Raw genomic sequence first — 18344 nt, 5'->3', positions numbered from 1 at the left:
GGCAGCAACCCCCCGGAGCTCTGTCACCGGCGTCGGCGGCGCGGAGAGAGGAGGATGCGGGCGGCGGAGCGGCGGCAGCAGCGGCGGCGGGCGGCGCTCCCCGCCGGCGGCCGGCTTGGCCGCGGAGCCCCGGCGGGCGGCTGCTGAGCGCGGCGCCGCGGGCATGCGGCGGTGGGGAGCAGGAGCCGCCGTCAGCCGGGGAGTCCCGGCGGGCGGGCGGCCCCTTGAGCGAGACTGAGGGAGGATGGAGCCACAAAGGACTTTGGCTGACACGTGCGGCGGGGCGGCCGGCGGCCGCGGCTAGGGCCACCCCCCTCCCCTCCCTCCTCCCCTCCCCGCTATGCTGCGCTCCCGCCGGGCCCCTCCGCGCGCTCGACGCACGGCGGCGATGGAGGCGGCCGGGCTCCTCTGAGGCCGCGGCCGGACCCAGCATGGCCTCGGCGGGGACCCCGGCGCAGCGGTGTCCCGGGGCGGAGTGGCCGGCGGCGGCGGCGGGGGGCCGGGCGGAGGCGCCGCGGTGCCGCAGCCTGCCCGCGCTCGGCGGGGCGGCGCCGCGGGGCCGCGGGGCCGCGCTCGGCTCCCCCCTGGCGGCCGGGGGGGGCGGCGGCAGCGGCGGCGGCGCCCCGCCGAGCCCCGCCGCGGGGCCGGCTCCCGAGGACGGACGAGGCCGAGGCGCCGCCGCCGCCGCAGCCGGGGCTGCCCGGCTCCCTCTCGCCTCCGGCGGCAGCAGGAGCTTTCCCCGGAGGACGGAGCGCGGCCAGGCGGAGGCGCCCGGCCAAGGGGTATCCCCGGCCCCCCCGCTGCCGCTGCCGCCGCCGGCGGTGCTGCTGGCGGGTCCCCCGGGCAGAGCGTGCCTGCGGGCCGTGCTGGCGGACTCGCGCTTCTTCTTGGTGTGCATGTGCTTCCTGACCTTCATCCAGTCCCTCATGGTCTCCGGCTACCTGAGCAGCGTCATCACCACCATCGAGCGGAGATACAGCCTCAAGAGCTCGGAGTCGGGGCTGCTGGTCAGCTGCTTCGACATCGGGAGCCTGGTGGTGGTGGTCTTCATCAGCTACTTCGGGGGGCGTGGACGGAGGCCGCTCTGGCTGGCCGTAGGGGGGTTTTTCATTGCCCTGGGGGCTGCGCTCTTCTCCTTACCTCATTTCATCTCCCCGCCGTACCAGATCCAGGAATTGAACTCCTCCATCAGTAACGAGGGCTTGTGCGTGACTGGGAATGGCACCGCCAAAGAGCAGTGGGACTCGCCGGCCTGTGTCAAGGACTCGGGTGGAAACGACCACTCTCTCTATGTAGCTTTATTCATTTGTGCCCAAATCCTCATTGGCATGGGCTCGACACCCATCTATACCTTGGGACCAACCTACCTAGATGACAATGTCAAGAAAGAAAACGCCTCGCTTTACCTAGGTAAGGCATCTACATACCAGGGTGCTTTAAGGGCTGAACCCCAATTCTCTCTGAGGGATCGGTTACAGGTACTTCAGCCCTGTTACTTCTCAATTGCATCTGTGCTAAGCTTTCCTTCCAAAGTGAACTTTTGAAGGAAAATGGCTATGCTTTCCCATTTTAAAATGTTTTTTCTCTGTTTCTTGCGGAGTGGTGAACAGCAGTAACAGGTGAAGCTAAGGTGGTGTCTGTAAAAGTGGCTGTACTACACCCCCCCCACGTAGGGAACGGGACAGCAGAGAAGGTCAGCTTCTCTTAACGCTTTTCAGCACTTGGCATTAGCTGGTGGCTTTTTCAGAAAGCATTCCTAAAGTTTGCCGTGCCACTAATACAGAAGCTATATATTTCTAAGGTTTGGCCAGCATGCCTTCAGCTTAGAGTCTCTATCTGTAGTGTTAATGTTTTATAAGCACTTCGAGAGATTTTGGCATGCTTCGTTTTAACTTTTCCGGCACTCATTTAACTTTAACTAGCAATGAATTTTGGCTGGCATCGATAAATCATCTGGCAACTCAGAATGGGTTAAAAAAACATTGATAAGACAGCAAGTAAAACCTGCAGGGTTAAGAGCTCTGTTACGGGAGCTCAGGGAACGCAACAAAATGAGAGTCCGATCTGGCACGTCGCTTTTGGCAGGTACAGACGGGTCTTCCTGATAGTTATTACGACAGGAGAAAGGGATTTCTCAGCTAACTGGGTTCTACACTTTTTGGGAGTTTGAATGTAGCAAACATCATACATTTTTGATAGTTTGTGTAATGCATAAGAAGATTGACTGTTCTCTGACTCTGCGTTAGTAGCTTACATGATGATTCTGTAAGAAACAAACCTCACATACTCCTTCGAATTCTTTTCAAATAAGGAGAGGCACTTACGGGGCTGAGAGAGCTGCCAAGGGGTTTTGGATGCTCAGCATTACCATTTGCAGTTCAATTTACTTCGTCTTTACGATAACCGTGGAGATAATCATTCCATTTAAAATAGACATGCAAGAAAGGCATACACTCAAGGGGTGTGTGTAATTACTTTATTAAGCAAAAGTAGTGATTTGGATCAGTATTTTTATTCCTTTTGACCTGTTCTTGGCAATTTGACTGTTCCCTGAACTGTTTTAGAGCTGTGCACAGTCTATGTGCAGTGTCTTGAGAAAGCTTGAGGCACGGTGGGTTTTCGGAAGCAGGGGGAGGTATTATGTGCATTTGTTTAGATTGTTTTCACAGCATTGCTAGTCTGCCTGATGAAATATATGACAAAGCATTTTCCCTCTCTCCCTCCCCTCTGAGAAAGGTAAACTGGTATGGAAATTTACATTAATGGGGGATCAACTTTATTTGCAGTATAAAAAAGCAAAGCATCTTGTTGTCTGAGGTTAGTAAGTGCATCTGGAGTGGCAGAGAGGAGCTGAAACTTTTGCTAACATGATTTCATAGAGTCCTCAAAAAACACAGAAAAAAAAGGAGGTGGAAAGGCTGTAGAGGAGGAATGAAGATTAAAAGAGATGAACAGTGCAAGAGGAGGAATAAAGTCTTCATCGAAGGGAGAAGCAAGGTCAATGGCCGGAAATCCTCACTGTTCAGGAGAAACGATGCCTGCCACTGACTGGAACGCTTCTAGCACAGGAAATTATGATAAAGTGACTCAGGTAACTTTTAATTGCTGCAAAGATCAGCCTTGAAGTTAACAAAGGTAAAAGACACCAGCAGCTGTTGGGAGACTATGTGTGACCCTGTCGCCAGGCACTGAAGGCAGCTTTGATCTATACTGGGAATATCCTCGTAGAGTTGAAGTTCCTGTGTAGCAATTCGGAAGAGTAGAGACAAGGTACCCAGCTACAGTGTACCTGAAAAATTTATGCCTGTGATCTGATTGTGTCCACAGGGAGAAGAATGAAAATGAACACAAAGCATGTTTAAACATTGAGTAAAATGTACCATCACCTGCTTTCAGTCTTTAAGCTGCTCAGGGCTAGAAGCAATGTTGCTTGCTGTTGGAAATTGTGATGTTATGTTTTTTAAATAGTGTGAAATTCTGAGGAAACTTTTTACTTGTTCAGGTTTGAGAGTTTACCTCTCTTTAGACTTATGCCAATGACTTTTTGAGGGGTAAAAACTTAGTTCAGTGGTAAAAAGAGCATTGTTTGGTACATTAATGTGAGCAAACATAGTTTTTGGAGTTTCCCAGAGGTCTGGAATGTTTCATGTCCTCGAAGAGAGGGATTTGTCGGTGGTGGGCAGCCCAGCCGGGTGCGGGGATGAGCTATAGGTGGCCAGGGCATGGCTCTGCAGGCCAGCCACCACACAGCTTGTGTTACGCAATGCCTGTTTCTCAAGGCAGTATGATTTTGTTACTGGGGCAAGTTATGCAAATGATGTCAAAATGTAAAATGTATGTGCGTATGAAGGCATGAGATAACAAAGTCCTGGAGTAGGCCATGAGAGTTGAGAGGTTTTGAAAAGAGAAGAAAGCCTGGTGAAACAGGTCCAAGTCATACAGATACATGTGTCTGAGTGAGGACAGTTAGTTAAAAAAAAAAGTATCCTCTAACATAAAGGGGAAGGTCACTAACATGTTTGTTCATAATCATGTTGGTATTGCATTCTATGTTGTTTTTTTTTTTCCCCAAAGAAATGTAACATATGTAAAGATGGTTCAGATGAGAAATATTTGTTTACAAGCATGCACAGGATATAAGTTCCACCGAGCTGCAGAACTGAAGAGCTCTTCTGCCCTGAGAGTGCACCCACTAATTGTAGGTCAGTAAAGCCCCCCTGAGTATTACTAATCCTGATTCTGCAAAAACTCACCTTATGTGGCTGTGGAAGCTATTTTATTTATTTTCCAAGTTAATCCAGCTCAGGGCTCGAGTGGCAATAGCATATCCTCTTAAGTGTAGGCATGCAAGCTCAACGTGGACAGCTGTTTTGACATTCCTGGCTGGAAGTCCTGCTCTCAAAAAACATATTTGATGCTTACACATAGTCTCTTGGCTGCCTACACTTAAGTCCATCTGTCAGGGTGGCACGGCGCCAGTTTGCAAGGTGGTATGTCGCTTTTAGTAGGACAAAGACACCCAAGCAGGAACGTGTATTTGGGCTGCCTGCATAGTGATGTGCGAGCTCACTCTTTCTGTGGGATGTTTCTTCCTTGTGGAGGCAGTGCTGCCTCCGGGTCCTCTCGTCCCTTAAACCTGGCGGTGCTTTGATGCCCTGATGCTAACTTTGAGAAAATGTATGACATGAGGCTTGGAAACAAGTTGTGATTGTAACAGGTGCCTAGGAAATATAAGAACCGACTCCCTTAATCACAGATAATCCAAAATGGAAGTTACACACTTTCTGTAAAAACTGGGCAATCACTAAGTTGTCTTTGTCTGCTCCTAAAGTCTGTCCCTTCTGTGCTCGGCTGTACGCTGGGCAGCATGTCTGTTGTGAGCTGCCTGATGTGTGCAGGTTCTCCTTTTTAATAAATTCATTAATTTAATTAATTGCAATTTAATTTGGAGTCAAACTGGACTTAAATCCTTTTTGTACTCTTGATGGTGGTTTTGCTACTTGTCAAATTCTAGCACTTGACGTAAATGTAATGTGTTTTTTCTAAACATAGTGTGTTTTTTTGTAGGGATCCAATAGTTTGTCTTGAACGTGAGTTTACCTTGTGATTGTATCATGAATTTTAAGAGCAGTTCCTTAAAATTAACTTGGCATTTGGAAAAGGAAGGTTTATTAGTGGCATTACACTGCCTGAGTAATTTTTAAATATTTTGCTTCTTTAGCAAGTGGGCATTGTAATAAAAAACGAATTTACTTTGAAAATCCACGTGTAGAAATACAATATTAGGTCTTACAGAAATATTGCATTAATGAAAATACTTGAGCATTCAGAAATGGCTTTCACCAGTACCCCCAAAAATGACTAGTGGGTGAAGGAGTCATTGTGCTAAGGATGTTTTATTTTCAGTTTCCAGAATGCTATAGGCTGGTTAGGATATGATATGAGAAAAGGGTCTAAGCCACTGTAATTTTGTGCAGGCTTTCCATAGTTTTGGGAACAAACCGTAATTACAAAAAGCAAAGATAAAGCTTTTAGGAGATAAGAGCTGAAAAATTGGATAAACCTGTGTAAATGGGGTTGGTACAGAGCCAGGGAAGTAAAATCCTTTCCTAACCTGGAAAAAGAGTAAATATTTAGACTAGTTTAAAAAATATTTTGAACTCTGGCTTTGTTTTAATGAGGATCATTTGTGGGTTGCTGTTTCCAGCATTAGGTAAACCATTTCACTGTGACTATATTCTATTTGGAAATCACCTTCTTACCAATGTTTTGCAGCTGAGTGCTCCGTGTACCCCTCATGTCTTTTACAGACTTCCCCAAAGCCTGTATGTGTGTTGATTGTATTTCTAGTTAAATCTGCCCTTATATTGATGTCCCACTTGAAAGGAGAGGGCAGCAGGAGTAGCTTCACGTACTCCATCAGAAACTCACCACTTCTGCCCGCTGGGTCCTGGAGCAGAGTCCAGCTTCCGAGTGAGCTGAGCCTCCATAGCATGCCGTTGCCTGGATGTTGACACGGGAAGCACTGGGTTTTTGTGCTGGTTTGATTGATTCGTTTTGGTCTGGCCACTTCTGGGGTTACGGATGCCACTGGAGAACAGGAGCTGGAGCCTGCCGAAGGCATCGGGTCCTCTCTCTGTACACTGCAAGATCACTGAGGTTTTCCAAGGCAGGATCAACTTTCTAGCTGAACAGGAGGGACCCGTCTGGAAGCAATGAAACGGCTGACCAGCATTTCATTTTATTGTCATCATTCAGCCTATGACTGCTTGTGGTTGACATTGAATATGCTTCCTGCTACCTGATATCCAAAAAGGCTAGTTTCCTGCAGGGCTTTCTCAGCATTGATCCCTGTAGTCGGTAAACCCTACAGACATAGTACATCTATTTTTACAAAATGCCCGTGAGGAGGCAGGATATTATGAATCAAAAATTGAAGCAAGAGGGCATTGAAGCTGAACTTGGAAAAAATGTTTAGCAGCATTTTTTGTTGCTTGCTGTCTTTCCCTTGTAAAAGAGCAACGTGCTGAGCTTATTCCTCAAACACAGGATTTTAGTTTATCTGAGTGAAAGCCACATCTTGGTTTATCCGTAGGCTGACACCCAGAGTTGGCCCATCAGCAGTCTTTTGTACAAACACGTGTTTGCTTTGTTTGCACGCTCGGCTGGGCAGAGCTAGCTGGGCTGAGTGCACTGTGCTGTTGGCTGGGAGTAGGGAGCATCTCGGGATGCAGGTTAAGCAACTTTGGGTCTGTCTATGCGTATGGATTGTGCTGTTTTCCAACACAGATGATTTAGCACACAGAGGGTTCAGTATTGTGCTTCTCTGGCATTTCTGTAACATCTTTTTTGTTAAAATGCTGATCAGGCAGCAGGCACGGTTGCTAATAAGTATTTAAAGTAGCACTATACAGTTTTATTGCCCTTTCCTATAACTCAGGAAATACAAAGATAAATTTTACTTTCCTTCTCCAATTTAGTCTCCTGCTCCATAGGTGGACTGATACATCTTTTTTTCCATAGTATAATCCTAGATATCGTTTTCTTAGGCATTTAGAGAATCTGGGTTTCTGTGTCGGTGTAAGCGGTGTGTGCATACACTGAGTTCAATGAAAGGTGAGGGCAGCCTTTCCTCTGAAGATTTTTGCCTGCGGGATTTAACGTCGTGAGTGATATACCTTAACTTGCCCTGCCAGTGCCATGTCCCTGAGGGATGCTTTCTGGATCTCTCCCGTTGTGTCCTTGCCAGTAGCTATGTCATCGTTCACAAGCAGTTGTATTGACAAAGTGTCATTTGAAGTGACTGGCAAAACGTGGTTCGCCCTTCTCAGAAGCAAGAAGAGGCTTAGGCACATACTGCCCTGATTGTCTCTTTCCTTTGATATTAAAGGAGAAAAACTGGATGGGATCCAGGGCTCTGAAACTCACTGAGGTCCCAGGCCCAGTTGTTTTCCTTGCTTAGTGTTTGTCAAAATACTTCACATTTTGTTTCTGAGGGCAAAAGTGACCTTTTCACCTGCTTGAGCTTGGGAATGCTGTTTTTCTGGAGAGCAGATCCTTTCTTCTCTGGCCAGCTATGCTGCAGGGCTGGTGTGGGCAGACAAGCATCTGAACCTGCCACTGTCCCCAGAGAAGCATGGAAACTTAGACGTGAAAGTGGCCTTTAAGTAAGAGCTTGTTTGTACCTTCTCCCAGGAACTGAAGGCTTGGGATCTAGTGTCTGGTTACCCTGGGGCTGGAAACTCCAGCTGACTGCAAGATACCCTGACTGTTTTGTAAAGAGTCACCATAACTACTCCTGTTGCAAGTGAATCAGAGATGCTTTGTGTTTCATGCATTTTCTCTTAACCCTCATTCAGTGGCTGCCTCACCTGGGCGGACTTAATTGCTGTGAAAGTGCTCCTGCAGTCAAAAGAGAGCAGACCTGATTTCTCCCTACCATCGTTCAAAGATATATAGGTTTCTGTCTTGGCTGCACAGGCAATTATGTAAACGAGGCTCGACCTGCTGTTTCATCCTAAAGGGCAGCATCTTAAAATTCTGATTTTTAAAGTAGGTGAACAGATTTCATCTATGGATTTTAAAAGAGCAGAGAAGTAACTCAATCATTTTAGACTCTTTAGTCTCATGCTCTCTTTTTAATCCTCTTTTAAGTCTTTTTCATCCTGATGGCACTTTTAAAACCTTTATTACTTGGGAAGCATGAGCTCGGTTTTCGTTGTTTTTATATGCGTTTCCTGTTTCTTTTGAAAACAGTTGAGAAGTTACCATGTAAAAATGGTACATACTTCAACTGGTCCCCTCTGGCAGTTGTTGCTTCTGTTGACCGTAGGGGTCAAAGTACGCGTTAGCTCTGTCTCCTGCTGCTGATGGATGGGACGGTATCACGTGGACTCTGATGGCAGAGCAAGCCCATCACCTGCCTTCCCGTGAATCATCGCCAGAGCTGTCAAAATGTCAGCTCCCAAGTCCAAGGGTGCCTCTGCAAACCCCCCTGAGCAGCTATGGGGGATGCTGGGGGTTGTTAGGGCTGTAATCTGAAGGCACTAAAGCAGCACAGTCCAAAGAGGGAAACGTTTTCCTTGGGGAACCTCTAGAAGTGAGGGCTCTGCACAAGGAGCAAACAACTCTGTTGGCCTTCCGAGTCCTGGTGTCCATGCTTTTATTTAAGCACCGCAGTGCTTTTACCATGGCTCAGCTGAACTTTCTGAACTGGAACTAGTGAAGTTATGACAGCAGAGAACTCTGCAGTGTGATGCAAGCTAGTTTCATTTGAGTCAGCCAGATCAGTACACCAAGTCTTTCCAAGTGCCCAGAAAAAAATATGACATTTCCCATGATAGGAAAGAGTATGTCAGCGTCCAGCAGCATGGAGAAGTATGGGCTGTGTCTTGCTTTGCTGCTGAGCAGTTGGGAATTTGGGTGTCTCCTGTGCTGTCACAAGGCCAGAAATTCAGACACACTGCATGGCAATAATGGGAGAGCTAAAGAACACAGATATACCCAGACAGAGGGTAGATTTAGGTTAGGTATTAGGAAGAAATTCTTCACTATGAGGGAAGTGAAACACTGGATCAGGTTGCCCAGAGAAGTTGTGGATGCCCCATCTCTGGAGGTGTTCAAGGCCAGGTTGGATGGGACTTTGAGCAACATGATCTAGTGGACGGTGTCCCTGCCCATGGCAGAGGGGTTGGAACTAGATGATCTTTAAGGTCCCTTCCAACCCAAACCATTCTATGATTCTGTAATATTTCCTCTTTCTTTTCCTCCATCCTTCTTTACTGCCACAGTGAATTTGTTCTTGAGAAATCCAGTAGTGTGAGCACAGAAACTCAAGTGCTATTTTATGCTACTGTTACACCTGATAATCTGAAAGCAGTAATTCTCATTTAGGTAAACAGCTTACTTGGCAGCAAAGTCACATTGCACCAGTGAAAAGCATTGTACTCTGGTATGAATTACATTTTAAATAGTCTAATGGTGAATTTGGAGGAGATGTAGTTGCAAAAAAAAAAAAGTATATTTTTACTTGCAGTTTGAACAAGTGAATACAAAAATTATTCAAAGGAAATAAACTTGAACTGTATCACATAAAATAGTTGCGAAATAGCACTGCTTGTCCACTAATCGTATGCTCCTGTGCTGTTCCTCTTTAATTCTCTTATCCATTTTCAATACAGGTTCTTTTTCAGCAGCTTGCTTTCTTTTCATTAGCTTGCTGGGTTATTTTTTGGGTGCTTGCATTTTTTTTACTTGCATATATTGATGTTAACACTTTCTTCACATTGCACCATGGACAGTGGGGCCTCCATCTGACATTTACCCTTTGCTTTTATCTCTGGTGCTTACAGGATTAGAGTGAAAGCTTGGAGAGTGTCTCAGCATTGACTTTCTTAAAATCCAGTGCTGCTCTGAAACCAGCTACCAGTTCTTCAGTTGTTGGAATTTAATAAGCTTTTGTAAATTAGCAACTACTTTCCATATTTATCTGTCTATTTTCTATCAGCCTTTTCTAATTGATAAAAAGTAGATCCTGGATAGATTCTCCTGTGGTTCTATCCTTTCCTTTCTGGATTAATTAAGCTATCCTTGAGAGTCAAAATATTTCAGGTAATCTATATTACCTGAGTGTGTATTCTGATAGATGCTTTGCTAATCAGAGTATGGTATTTACTGTTTCGTACTCGAGTTGTAGCTTACCTCGGTGTTTATCACAGGTTTGTTCGCAGCATTTGACTTAAGGTGTCATGTAGGCACTCAAAGGTGCCAGTGTGCTCCTGAAGTTGAGTGCTCTGAATCACGTCTTGCTTCTCACTTCTCTAGTCCCTGATTAGATTAAAATCTAATTACTGGACCTCCCCAGAAGTCATTTTAAGAAATGTGGTTTTGTAGCTAAACCAAAAGTAGATAGTGAAAAAATTGTGAGCAGGCTGTGGTAGCTGCTGACCTGTAATTACTCAAGCAGAATGTGTTAAGCCAGCCTCATTTGTGTCTAAAAATACCTAAAGGAAATACTCCGTAAGATATTATCTGATGTTGCTGCGTGTTAAGCTTTCCCTGTACTTAAAGAGAAATTGCCATATTCAGCTGAGCTGCTGCCTCAGTAGATTTTGCCAGGTGTAAGACAACTGAAAACACTGCCTTTTCCAACAAAGGTCCCAAAGGAATCAGCTCACAGGCCCAGAAAAACATGTGAAATACGTGAGCAGAATACCCTGGTGATGCTGGTTAGGTGGGATTTTTCAGTTGAAGAAAAAACAAAGAAAATGAAGAAGAAGGGGAAGTTTAGTGCCAGTGGCATGGGACCAGCAGTGCGCTTCTGTGTTGTGGTCTGAGGGGGTGGAGGGCAGAGCCAGAAAGGCTCCGGGCCAGTGGGTGCCTGCTGGGGCCAGTTCCAGATAGAGTCCATGGGAAGGGCTGAAGATGCTGCTGTAAGTGTCTGTGGACTCCAGGAAAGTCTCTGGCAAGGCTGGGGAGCTTTGGAGATGGAGAGAACAGAGAAGCTTTGCTTCTGCCCATGCTTTGCTTCCCCTCAGCACAGTATCTCCTGCTTTAGCCTGACATGCCTCTCCACGCTGTCCGTCGATCGCTGCCATTTCAGTAGCTGGAGTTGAAAATATGATAACAAAGTATTTTGCCTCTTGGTGATTTTTAATCTGAATTTACATTTCTACTTGTTACTTCATCCCACTGAGTGAAAAGGAGGTTTAATAGAGAGTGTAGCCTTCTGGAGTATAAGTATCTTCAGTAATAACCCATTTCAAAAACTAAAGTTTATAGAAGACTACTACATAATATTAGAGTCTATAATTTCTGTAAACATGATGGGCAATTTATATCAATTTGTTTTAATGCAGTTGTTTAGTGACAGAAATAGTGAGGGATCTATCAGGATAATTTTATAGTCATGGGGGAATATAGATAACTGTATTGCGTTTTTGTGGAAAGGTTTTGGTAGTGGCGGGGCTACACGAGTGGCTTCTGTGAGAAGCTGCTGGAAGCTTCCCCTATGTCTGATAGAGCCAATGCCAGCCGGCTCCAGGATGGACCCATTGCTGGCCAAGGCCAAGCCCATCAGCGATGATGGTAGCACCTCTGGGATAACATAGTTAAGAAGGAGGAAAAATTTCTGCACAACAGCAATTGCAGCAGGAGAGAGGAGTGAGAATATGTGAGAGAAACAGCTCTGCAGCCACCCAGGTCAGTGAAGGAGGGGCAAGAGGTGCCCCAAGCGCTGGAGCCGAGATTCCCCTGCAGCTCGTGGCGAAGACCATGGTGAGGCAGGCTGTGCCTCTGCAGCTCATAGAGGTCCATGGTGGAGCAGATATCCACTTGCAGTCCATGGAGGACCCCACGCTGGAGCAGGTGGATGCCCAAAGGAGGTTGTGACGCTGTGGGAAGCCCATGCTGGAGCAGGCTCCTGGCAGGACCTGCGGCCCCATGGAGAGAGGAGCACACACTGGAGCAGGTTTGCTGGCAGGACTTGTGACCTCATGAGGGACCCACGCTGGAGTAGTCTGTTGGTGAAGCACTGCACCCTGTGGAAGAGACCCAAGTTGGAGCAGGGGAAGAGTGTGAGGAGTCCTCCCATGAGGAGGAAGGAGCAGCAGAAACTGACTGTAACCCCCATTCCCCTTCCTGCTGTTGGCGAGAGGAGGTAGAGAATTTCAGGTTAAAGTTAAGCCCAGGAAGTAAGTTGTTTTCAGGATTTGGTTTGATTTCTCATTGTCCTATGATGATTTGATTGGCAGTAAATTAAACTAATTTCCCAATGTCGAGTCTGTTTTGCCGCTAATGGTAATTGCTGGAATGATCTCTCCCTGTCCTTACCTCAACCCATGAGCCTTTCGCTATATTTTCTCTCCCCTGTCCAGCTTGGGAGGGGGAGTGATAGAGCGGCTTTGGTGGGCACCTGACATCCAGCCAGGTTCAACCCACCACAATAAGACATGAGCTTTTGAGTCTGCAATATGGTAATGCCGTTGCACACAAATTCAGACATTTATTTGGTCAGTTACATAATTGGCCTAAAGGAAGAATTTCAGAAGACTATGTTTCTTCTGCTAATAGCATGACTAAGGGCCAGAAATGGGATTTTGGGGTTGTCTGAAGCAAGTAGGCGTCAGTTTGTTACCACACCTGGGGGTCCCATTACAAAAGGACAGTAAATAGGCTCTAACTCAGCACTATATCACTGTAATGTAATGCCATACCATAAATAATTTTTCAAAGGCAGAGCTAAGGACTGAATTGATGCTTGAAGGAAAAGCTCTACTGTAAATTATAGTTTGTAAGTAGTGATTGCATTCTCTTTGTATGTGGAAGCTCAGTGATTGAATATTTTAATGGAACAGTGATCATAATGGCAAAGATATAGCTGGCCAGTGTGAATTCCTTTGATTGCAGAAGCAAAGTAGGCAATGATATCCATATGTTTACTCCCATGACTTCTGGAAAAGCTCTGGGAGAAGAAAGATGAGCACTTCTAAAAAAGAACTCTCTGCATTTGGGAGTACCTGTGTGCCTGAGCCTATGCAGAAGTATAAAAAAAGACCTTTCTTCATTAGCTTTTGCTCCTTGCCCTACTTGATATTTGCTAGAATTGATTTTTGGAGCCGGAGCTCCAGCTTTGGACACTCATAACCCAGAAATTCAATAAGCTCCAGCTTTGGACACTCAGAAGAAGCAAGTAGGACACAGACAGTAAGCAGGGAGGCATTTCACCTTGAAAGGCAAACTAAAAAGAGTGGGTAAAGCTACTTCACCCATGCATTGTGATAATTAAATGAAGATAAGCGTTCTATAAGAAATGAGGTAAAACTGCTTGACTAGCGTTTACCAAGCCAGCTAATGGGAAAGGAGTTGGAAAGAGCTTTTAAATCTAGTCAGTCAGAAGCCTTTGGTACGTATGTGCCTTCTCAGCGTACAGTAAGAATAAGGGATTCAATTTACCAGAGGAAAATAGAGGAATATACAAACTAATATAATTTTAAGAGTTCCTACACTGATGTCATTAGAGCAGCTGTTACTCCTTTGGGGAAGTAGTGATATTTTAAGTATTCGAATAAGGTAAAAATGAGCTGCTTATGATCAGATGTATCTGTAATTAACTTCTCCATCCAGAGGGACCTTGACAGGCTTGAGAGGTGGGCCTGTGAGAATCATAGAATCATAGAATGGTTAGGGTTGGAAGGGACCTCAAAGATCATCATTCCAACCCCCCTGCCATGGGCAGGGAAACCCTCCACTACACCAGGTTGCCCAAAGCCTCATCCAACCTGGCCTTGAACACTTCCAGGGATGGGGCATCCACAACTTCTCTGGGCAACCTGTTCCAGTGCCTCACCACCCTTTGAGTGAAAAATTTCTTCCTTATGTCTAATCTAAATCTCCCCTCTTTCAGTTTAAATCCATTGCCCCTGTCCTATCACTACACGCCCTTGTAAAAAGTCCCTCCCCAGCTTTCCTGTAGGCCCCCTTTAAGTACTGTAAAGCTGCTATAAGATCACCCCGGAGCCTTCTCTTCTCCAGGCTGAACAGCCTCAACTCTCGCAGCCTGTCTTCGTAGCAGAGGTGCTCCAGCCCTCGAATCATCTTCGTGGCCCTCCTCTGGATCTGCTCCAGCAGCTCCATGTCCTTCTTGTGTTGGGGACCCCAGAGCTGAATGCAGTATTCCAGGTGGAATCTCACGAGAGTAGAGTAGAGGGGCAGAATCACCTCCCTTGACCTGCTGGCCACGCTTCTTTTGATGCAGCCTGGGGTACGATTGGCTTTCTGGGCTGCCAGCGCACATTGCCGGCTCATGTTGAGCTTCTCATCCACCAGCACTCCCAAGTCCTTTTCCTCAGGGCTGCTCTCAATCCATTCTCCACCCAGCCTGTACTTGTGCTTGGGATTGCCCCGAAGAGAACCTTCATGAGAACCTCATGAAGTTCAACAAGGCCAAGTGCAAGGTCCTGCATGTGGGTCGGGGCAATTCTATGATTCTATGATTCTGTGATTCTCTTCATCCTTATTCCCCTGCATCCCTGCACTCCAAATTTAAATCCTACAAAAAGAAGAACTTACCATGGGTCTGATGCAGTGCATTTCTTTAAAGAAACCCTCATGTTTTAATTCTCAGAGTTGTACTGTGTATTTGTGCATATCTTGAGTATTGCAAAGGCTGAAGAAGGGATCTATCATACGTCACAGTTTCAGGGTATGTGAGAAATGACATCTCATTGCCTGCCCAAGTTGCTTACCAACTGTTGGGTGAAGGTTGACCACTTTCCTGTGGTAGGGGATGTAAATGGTCTAGACAGTGAGAGGATTGCTGAATGGTTGTGGTAGAAGAGTTTGATAGCCATTACGTTTGTATTAGCAGATAGGCATCCTACACTATGAGTCAGCTGCTTTTTGTTTGATTTGTGCCTGACGGGAAAAAAATGGTGTATGTATTAGGAATGTCGTGAATTTCCCTTGTCTAGTTTAATAAGATGCTCAGATCGATTATTTTGTGGTCTGAGCATTAGGATTTCTCCAACGTACAACTGCTGGGCTAAGCAACTCCTCTAGTGCTGGATTAATCCCAGTTCGCGTGGTCTGTCTGGAGATATTAGAAGAATTAGTAGCATAGCTTTAGAAGAGATGGTAGTGTAACCCTTGTGACTGTGTCATAGAGTCCCTGGATGCTCTTAGGACTGCTGCCTGCTGCTTTTCTACTGAACAGCATATGGAGTGTGAGGAGCAGCATGGTTATTTTGTATGCAGAGGACTGAAAAATAATACAGCAATTCTGCCCTTAATTTAGGCTGTATTGCATTCCTGTTAAATTAAAAGCAAAAGACTTGTTGACTTTTTTGCTTCCCCCTCCCCTCATTTTCTTGAGTAACAAAATGGTGTGGAGCTGGGGGAACTGACAGCTGGTGGTTTTCTGATGTGGGAGATTTGACTTGAAGAATATATGTGTGGGTGTGATGATACGAGAGGCAGCCTCTTTGTACAACCCCTTGGTGATGTGCTGTATGCTCTTGTTACACATAGTGCCAAAATAGACAGTAATCTTCTTACGTGGGATTGTGAAGCAAGTAATAATAGAGCACAAGTCAGTGTCATCAGTTCAGAGCTGTTTTTTTGCTAAACATTTTTGTCATTTGTATCTCCTAGATTCCCTGGTACTTCTTAATCTTTATATTAACTAAGTCCTTCTCTCCAGCTGAAAATGTTAATGTTTCACAATCATAATGTCAGCTGCAATCAAGACCTTTCTATTCATCTTTCTAATTGATGTACTTGCTTTAAAAAGGCCACTGAGATTTTGAGTTTTGTAATTCAGCTCGTTTCCTAATATGAAAAATTCAGATGAAGAAAAAAACTGTACAATCACTTAGTCTGCATAAAACATTTTGACTGTCTTACAGGGCAGCCTGAAAAGATCTGAAGCAATCAGAGTTACTATCTGCAGGCTGTTCATCCTATTTAGAAAACATGAAGTTGGCTGCTATGCAGCAGGGCAGGCACGGTAAGCGTGTGCTGGGAGAAGAGAAGCAATTAGCTCTGCAGCAAGCACAGTCAGAGCAGAAAGGAAGGTCTGGAGGCGTTTAATTAATACTAATGCTTTTGTGCTTACAGAGGACAGAGTCATGATAGGTTACTGCTGCCTTGGTCTTGTGGTTCTCAAGTCTGGTGTCTAATGAAGATGAGATTCAGAAAAGCTTTCTGGAAGAGCTGATAAAGCACAACTAGCTATGGCACATTCATATTCCCCCTGAAGATTATGAGGTACACCTGATATTGAATGGCAGTGGGATCTGATCTGTAAAGCTTTTTCATAGATTCATAGATTCATAGATTTCTAGGTTGGAAAAGACCTTAGAGATCATCGAGTCCAACCATCCCTAATCCCCATTAAACCATATCCTCAAGTAGCTCATCCACCCTATTCTTAAACACATCCAGGGATGGGGACTCAACCACCTCCCTGGGCAGCTTATTCCAGTGGCTGACAACCCTTTCAGAGAAGAAATACTTCCTAACATCCAACCTGAATCTCCCCTGACTAAGCTTATGCCCATTTCCTCTTGTTCTATCACCCATCACTAATGTAAAGAGCCCTTCCCCTACCTCCCCACCATCTTTTCTCAAGTATTTATAGGCCGTAATCAGGTCTCCCCTCAGCCTCCTCTTCTCCAGGCTAAACAGCCCCAACTCCCTCAGCCGCTCCTCATAAGTTTTATTTTCCAGCCCCTTGACCAGTTTAGTCGCCCTTCTTTGGACTCGCTCCAGGAGCTCAATATCTCTCTTAAAGCGAGGGGCCCAAAACTGGACACAATATTCCAGGTGCGGCCTCACCAGTGCCGAGTACAGGGGCAGGATCACTTCCCTGCTCCTGCTGGTCACACTATTCTTGATACACGCTGATACATTTCTTGATACATTTTGAAACAAATAACAAGTCCTCTTGGATTTTTGTACCAAATTTAAGTAATCTGAAATAATGGAAATGCAGGGCCACAAAGATGATCCGAGGGCTGGAGCACCTCTGCTATGAAGACAGGCTGAGAGAGTTGGGGCTGTTCAGCCTGGAGAAGAGAAGGCTCCGGGGTGATCTTATAGCAGCCTTCCAGTACCTAAAGGGGGCCTACAGGAAAGCTAGAGAGGGACTTTTTACAAGGGCGTGTAGTGATAGGACAAGGGGCAATGGCTTTAAACTGAAAGAGGGGAGATTTAGATTAGATATAAGGAAGAAATTTTTCACTCAAAGGGTGATGAGGCACTGGAACAGGTTGGCCAGAGAAGTTGTAGGTGCCCCATCCCTGGAAGTGTTCAAGGCCAGGTTGGATGAGGCTTTGGGCAACCTGGTGTAGTGGAGGGTTTCCCTACCCATGGCAGGGGGGTTGGAACTAGATGATCTTTGAGGTCCCTTCCAACTCTAACCATTCTATGATTCTATTATTCTATGTTGTTTTTAAACATTTTGCAAGTCACCAAGCCCATTAGTGAAAAATAAAACAGAGTTTCTTTTCTATTGTGAAAACAGTTTGGGAACAGGTACCATTTTTATTAATCTGAGTTTAAAGGCAGAAGTACTTTTGATAGAAAAATGTTTAGCCATCATCGTACACTTATTTGCATAGCTTGACATTTTGAGATGCGTTTTTGCTCTTTGATTCTCAATTCTTATTATTCATTTCAACTTCCATTCATTCTTGGGTGGAAAATACAAGTAATGTCCCATTTGGTTTGAAGACCACTCTGTGTAAGTCCTCTTGCACCTGTTTTCATCCAGTACACTCTTCAAGACATATTTAGACTCCAGGAGGCTGGAGAGCACGAGTTTTTGTGTTTGCTCCCATTGAGAATACCAGCTCTGTGGCTTCAGGCTTACCTGTTTTGACATTTTGTAAATGTTTCCCTGACGGGTTTCAGCAGTGCGCATTAACAAAAGGATCATCTCTGTGATGATTTACGATTTGTGCGGGAGCACTAATATAATCCAGTTCGAGGCGTACTTGTAATCACAGACAGTTTGGGTAACTGTAAGGGGCCATCCGCAGACTTTTCAGTTTCGTTTGGAGATTGCCTGTGTTTAGGTAACCCTGTGTCACTTCTACTGATAGTTATCTGTACAAACAGCTTTATTATTCCACTTTGGGAGCAAGCTTCCGTATCATATAGCATTTAAGATATTGTTGTATTGCGCTGATTGCCTCTTACTGCATATATACAGATTTCGCAGGTATTCTGTGTTTAAAATATTCTTATTGCACGTTACTGTATGGTCCAAGAGTTACATATCAAGGTAATTAGTCTAGACTTTCTCCAAGTACTGAATTAGAGTCACAACATTTAATGACTGTTTA

At 45.5% G+C, this 18344-nt stretch overlaps 1 protein-coding gene across 1 annotated transcript in view; it reads left to right on the top strand.

Moving 5' to 3' along the window:
- Positions 1–431: 431 nt before the first annotated feature.
- Positions 432–18344, top strand: part of SLCO5A1 (solute carrier organic anion transporter family member 5A1) — an 82462-nt gene continuing 64549 nt past the window's right edge. Inside the window, exon 1 of the mRNA XM_086609376.1 lies at positions 432–1410. Within this exon, the coding sequence (XP_086465502.1) occupies positions 432–1410 (979 nt within the window). The remainder of the gene's footprint in view (positions 1411–18344) is intronic.

This window comes from Tauraco erythrolophus, chromosome 3 (genome assembly GCF_009769465.1).
Source record: "Tauraco erythrolophus isolate bTauEry1 chromosome 3, bTauEry1.pri, whole genome shotgun sequence".
Classification (NCBI taxonomy): Eukaryota; Metazoa; Chordata; class Aves; order Musophagiformes; family Musophagidae; genus Tauraco; species Tauraco erythrolophus.
Note: the sequence above shows the minus strand (reverse complement) of the source record. Positions and strands in the feature narration are given on the sequence as shown.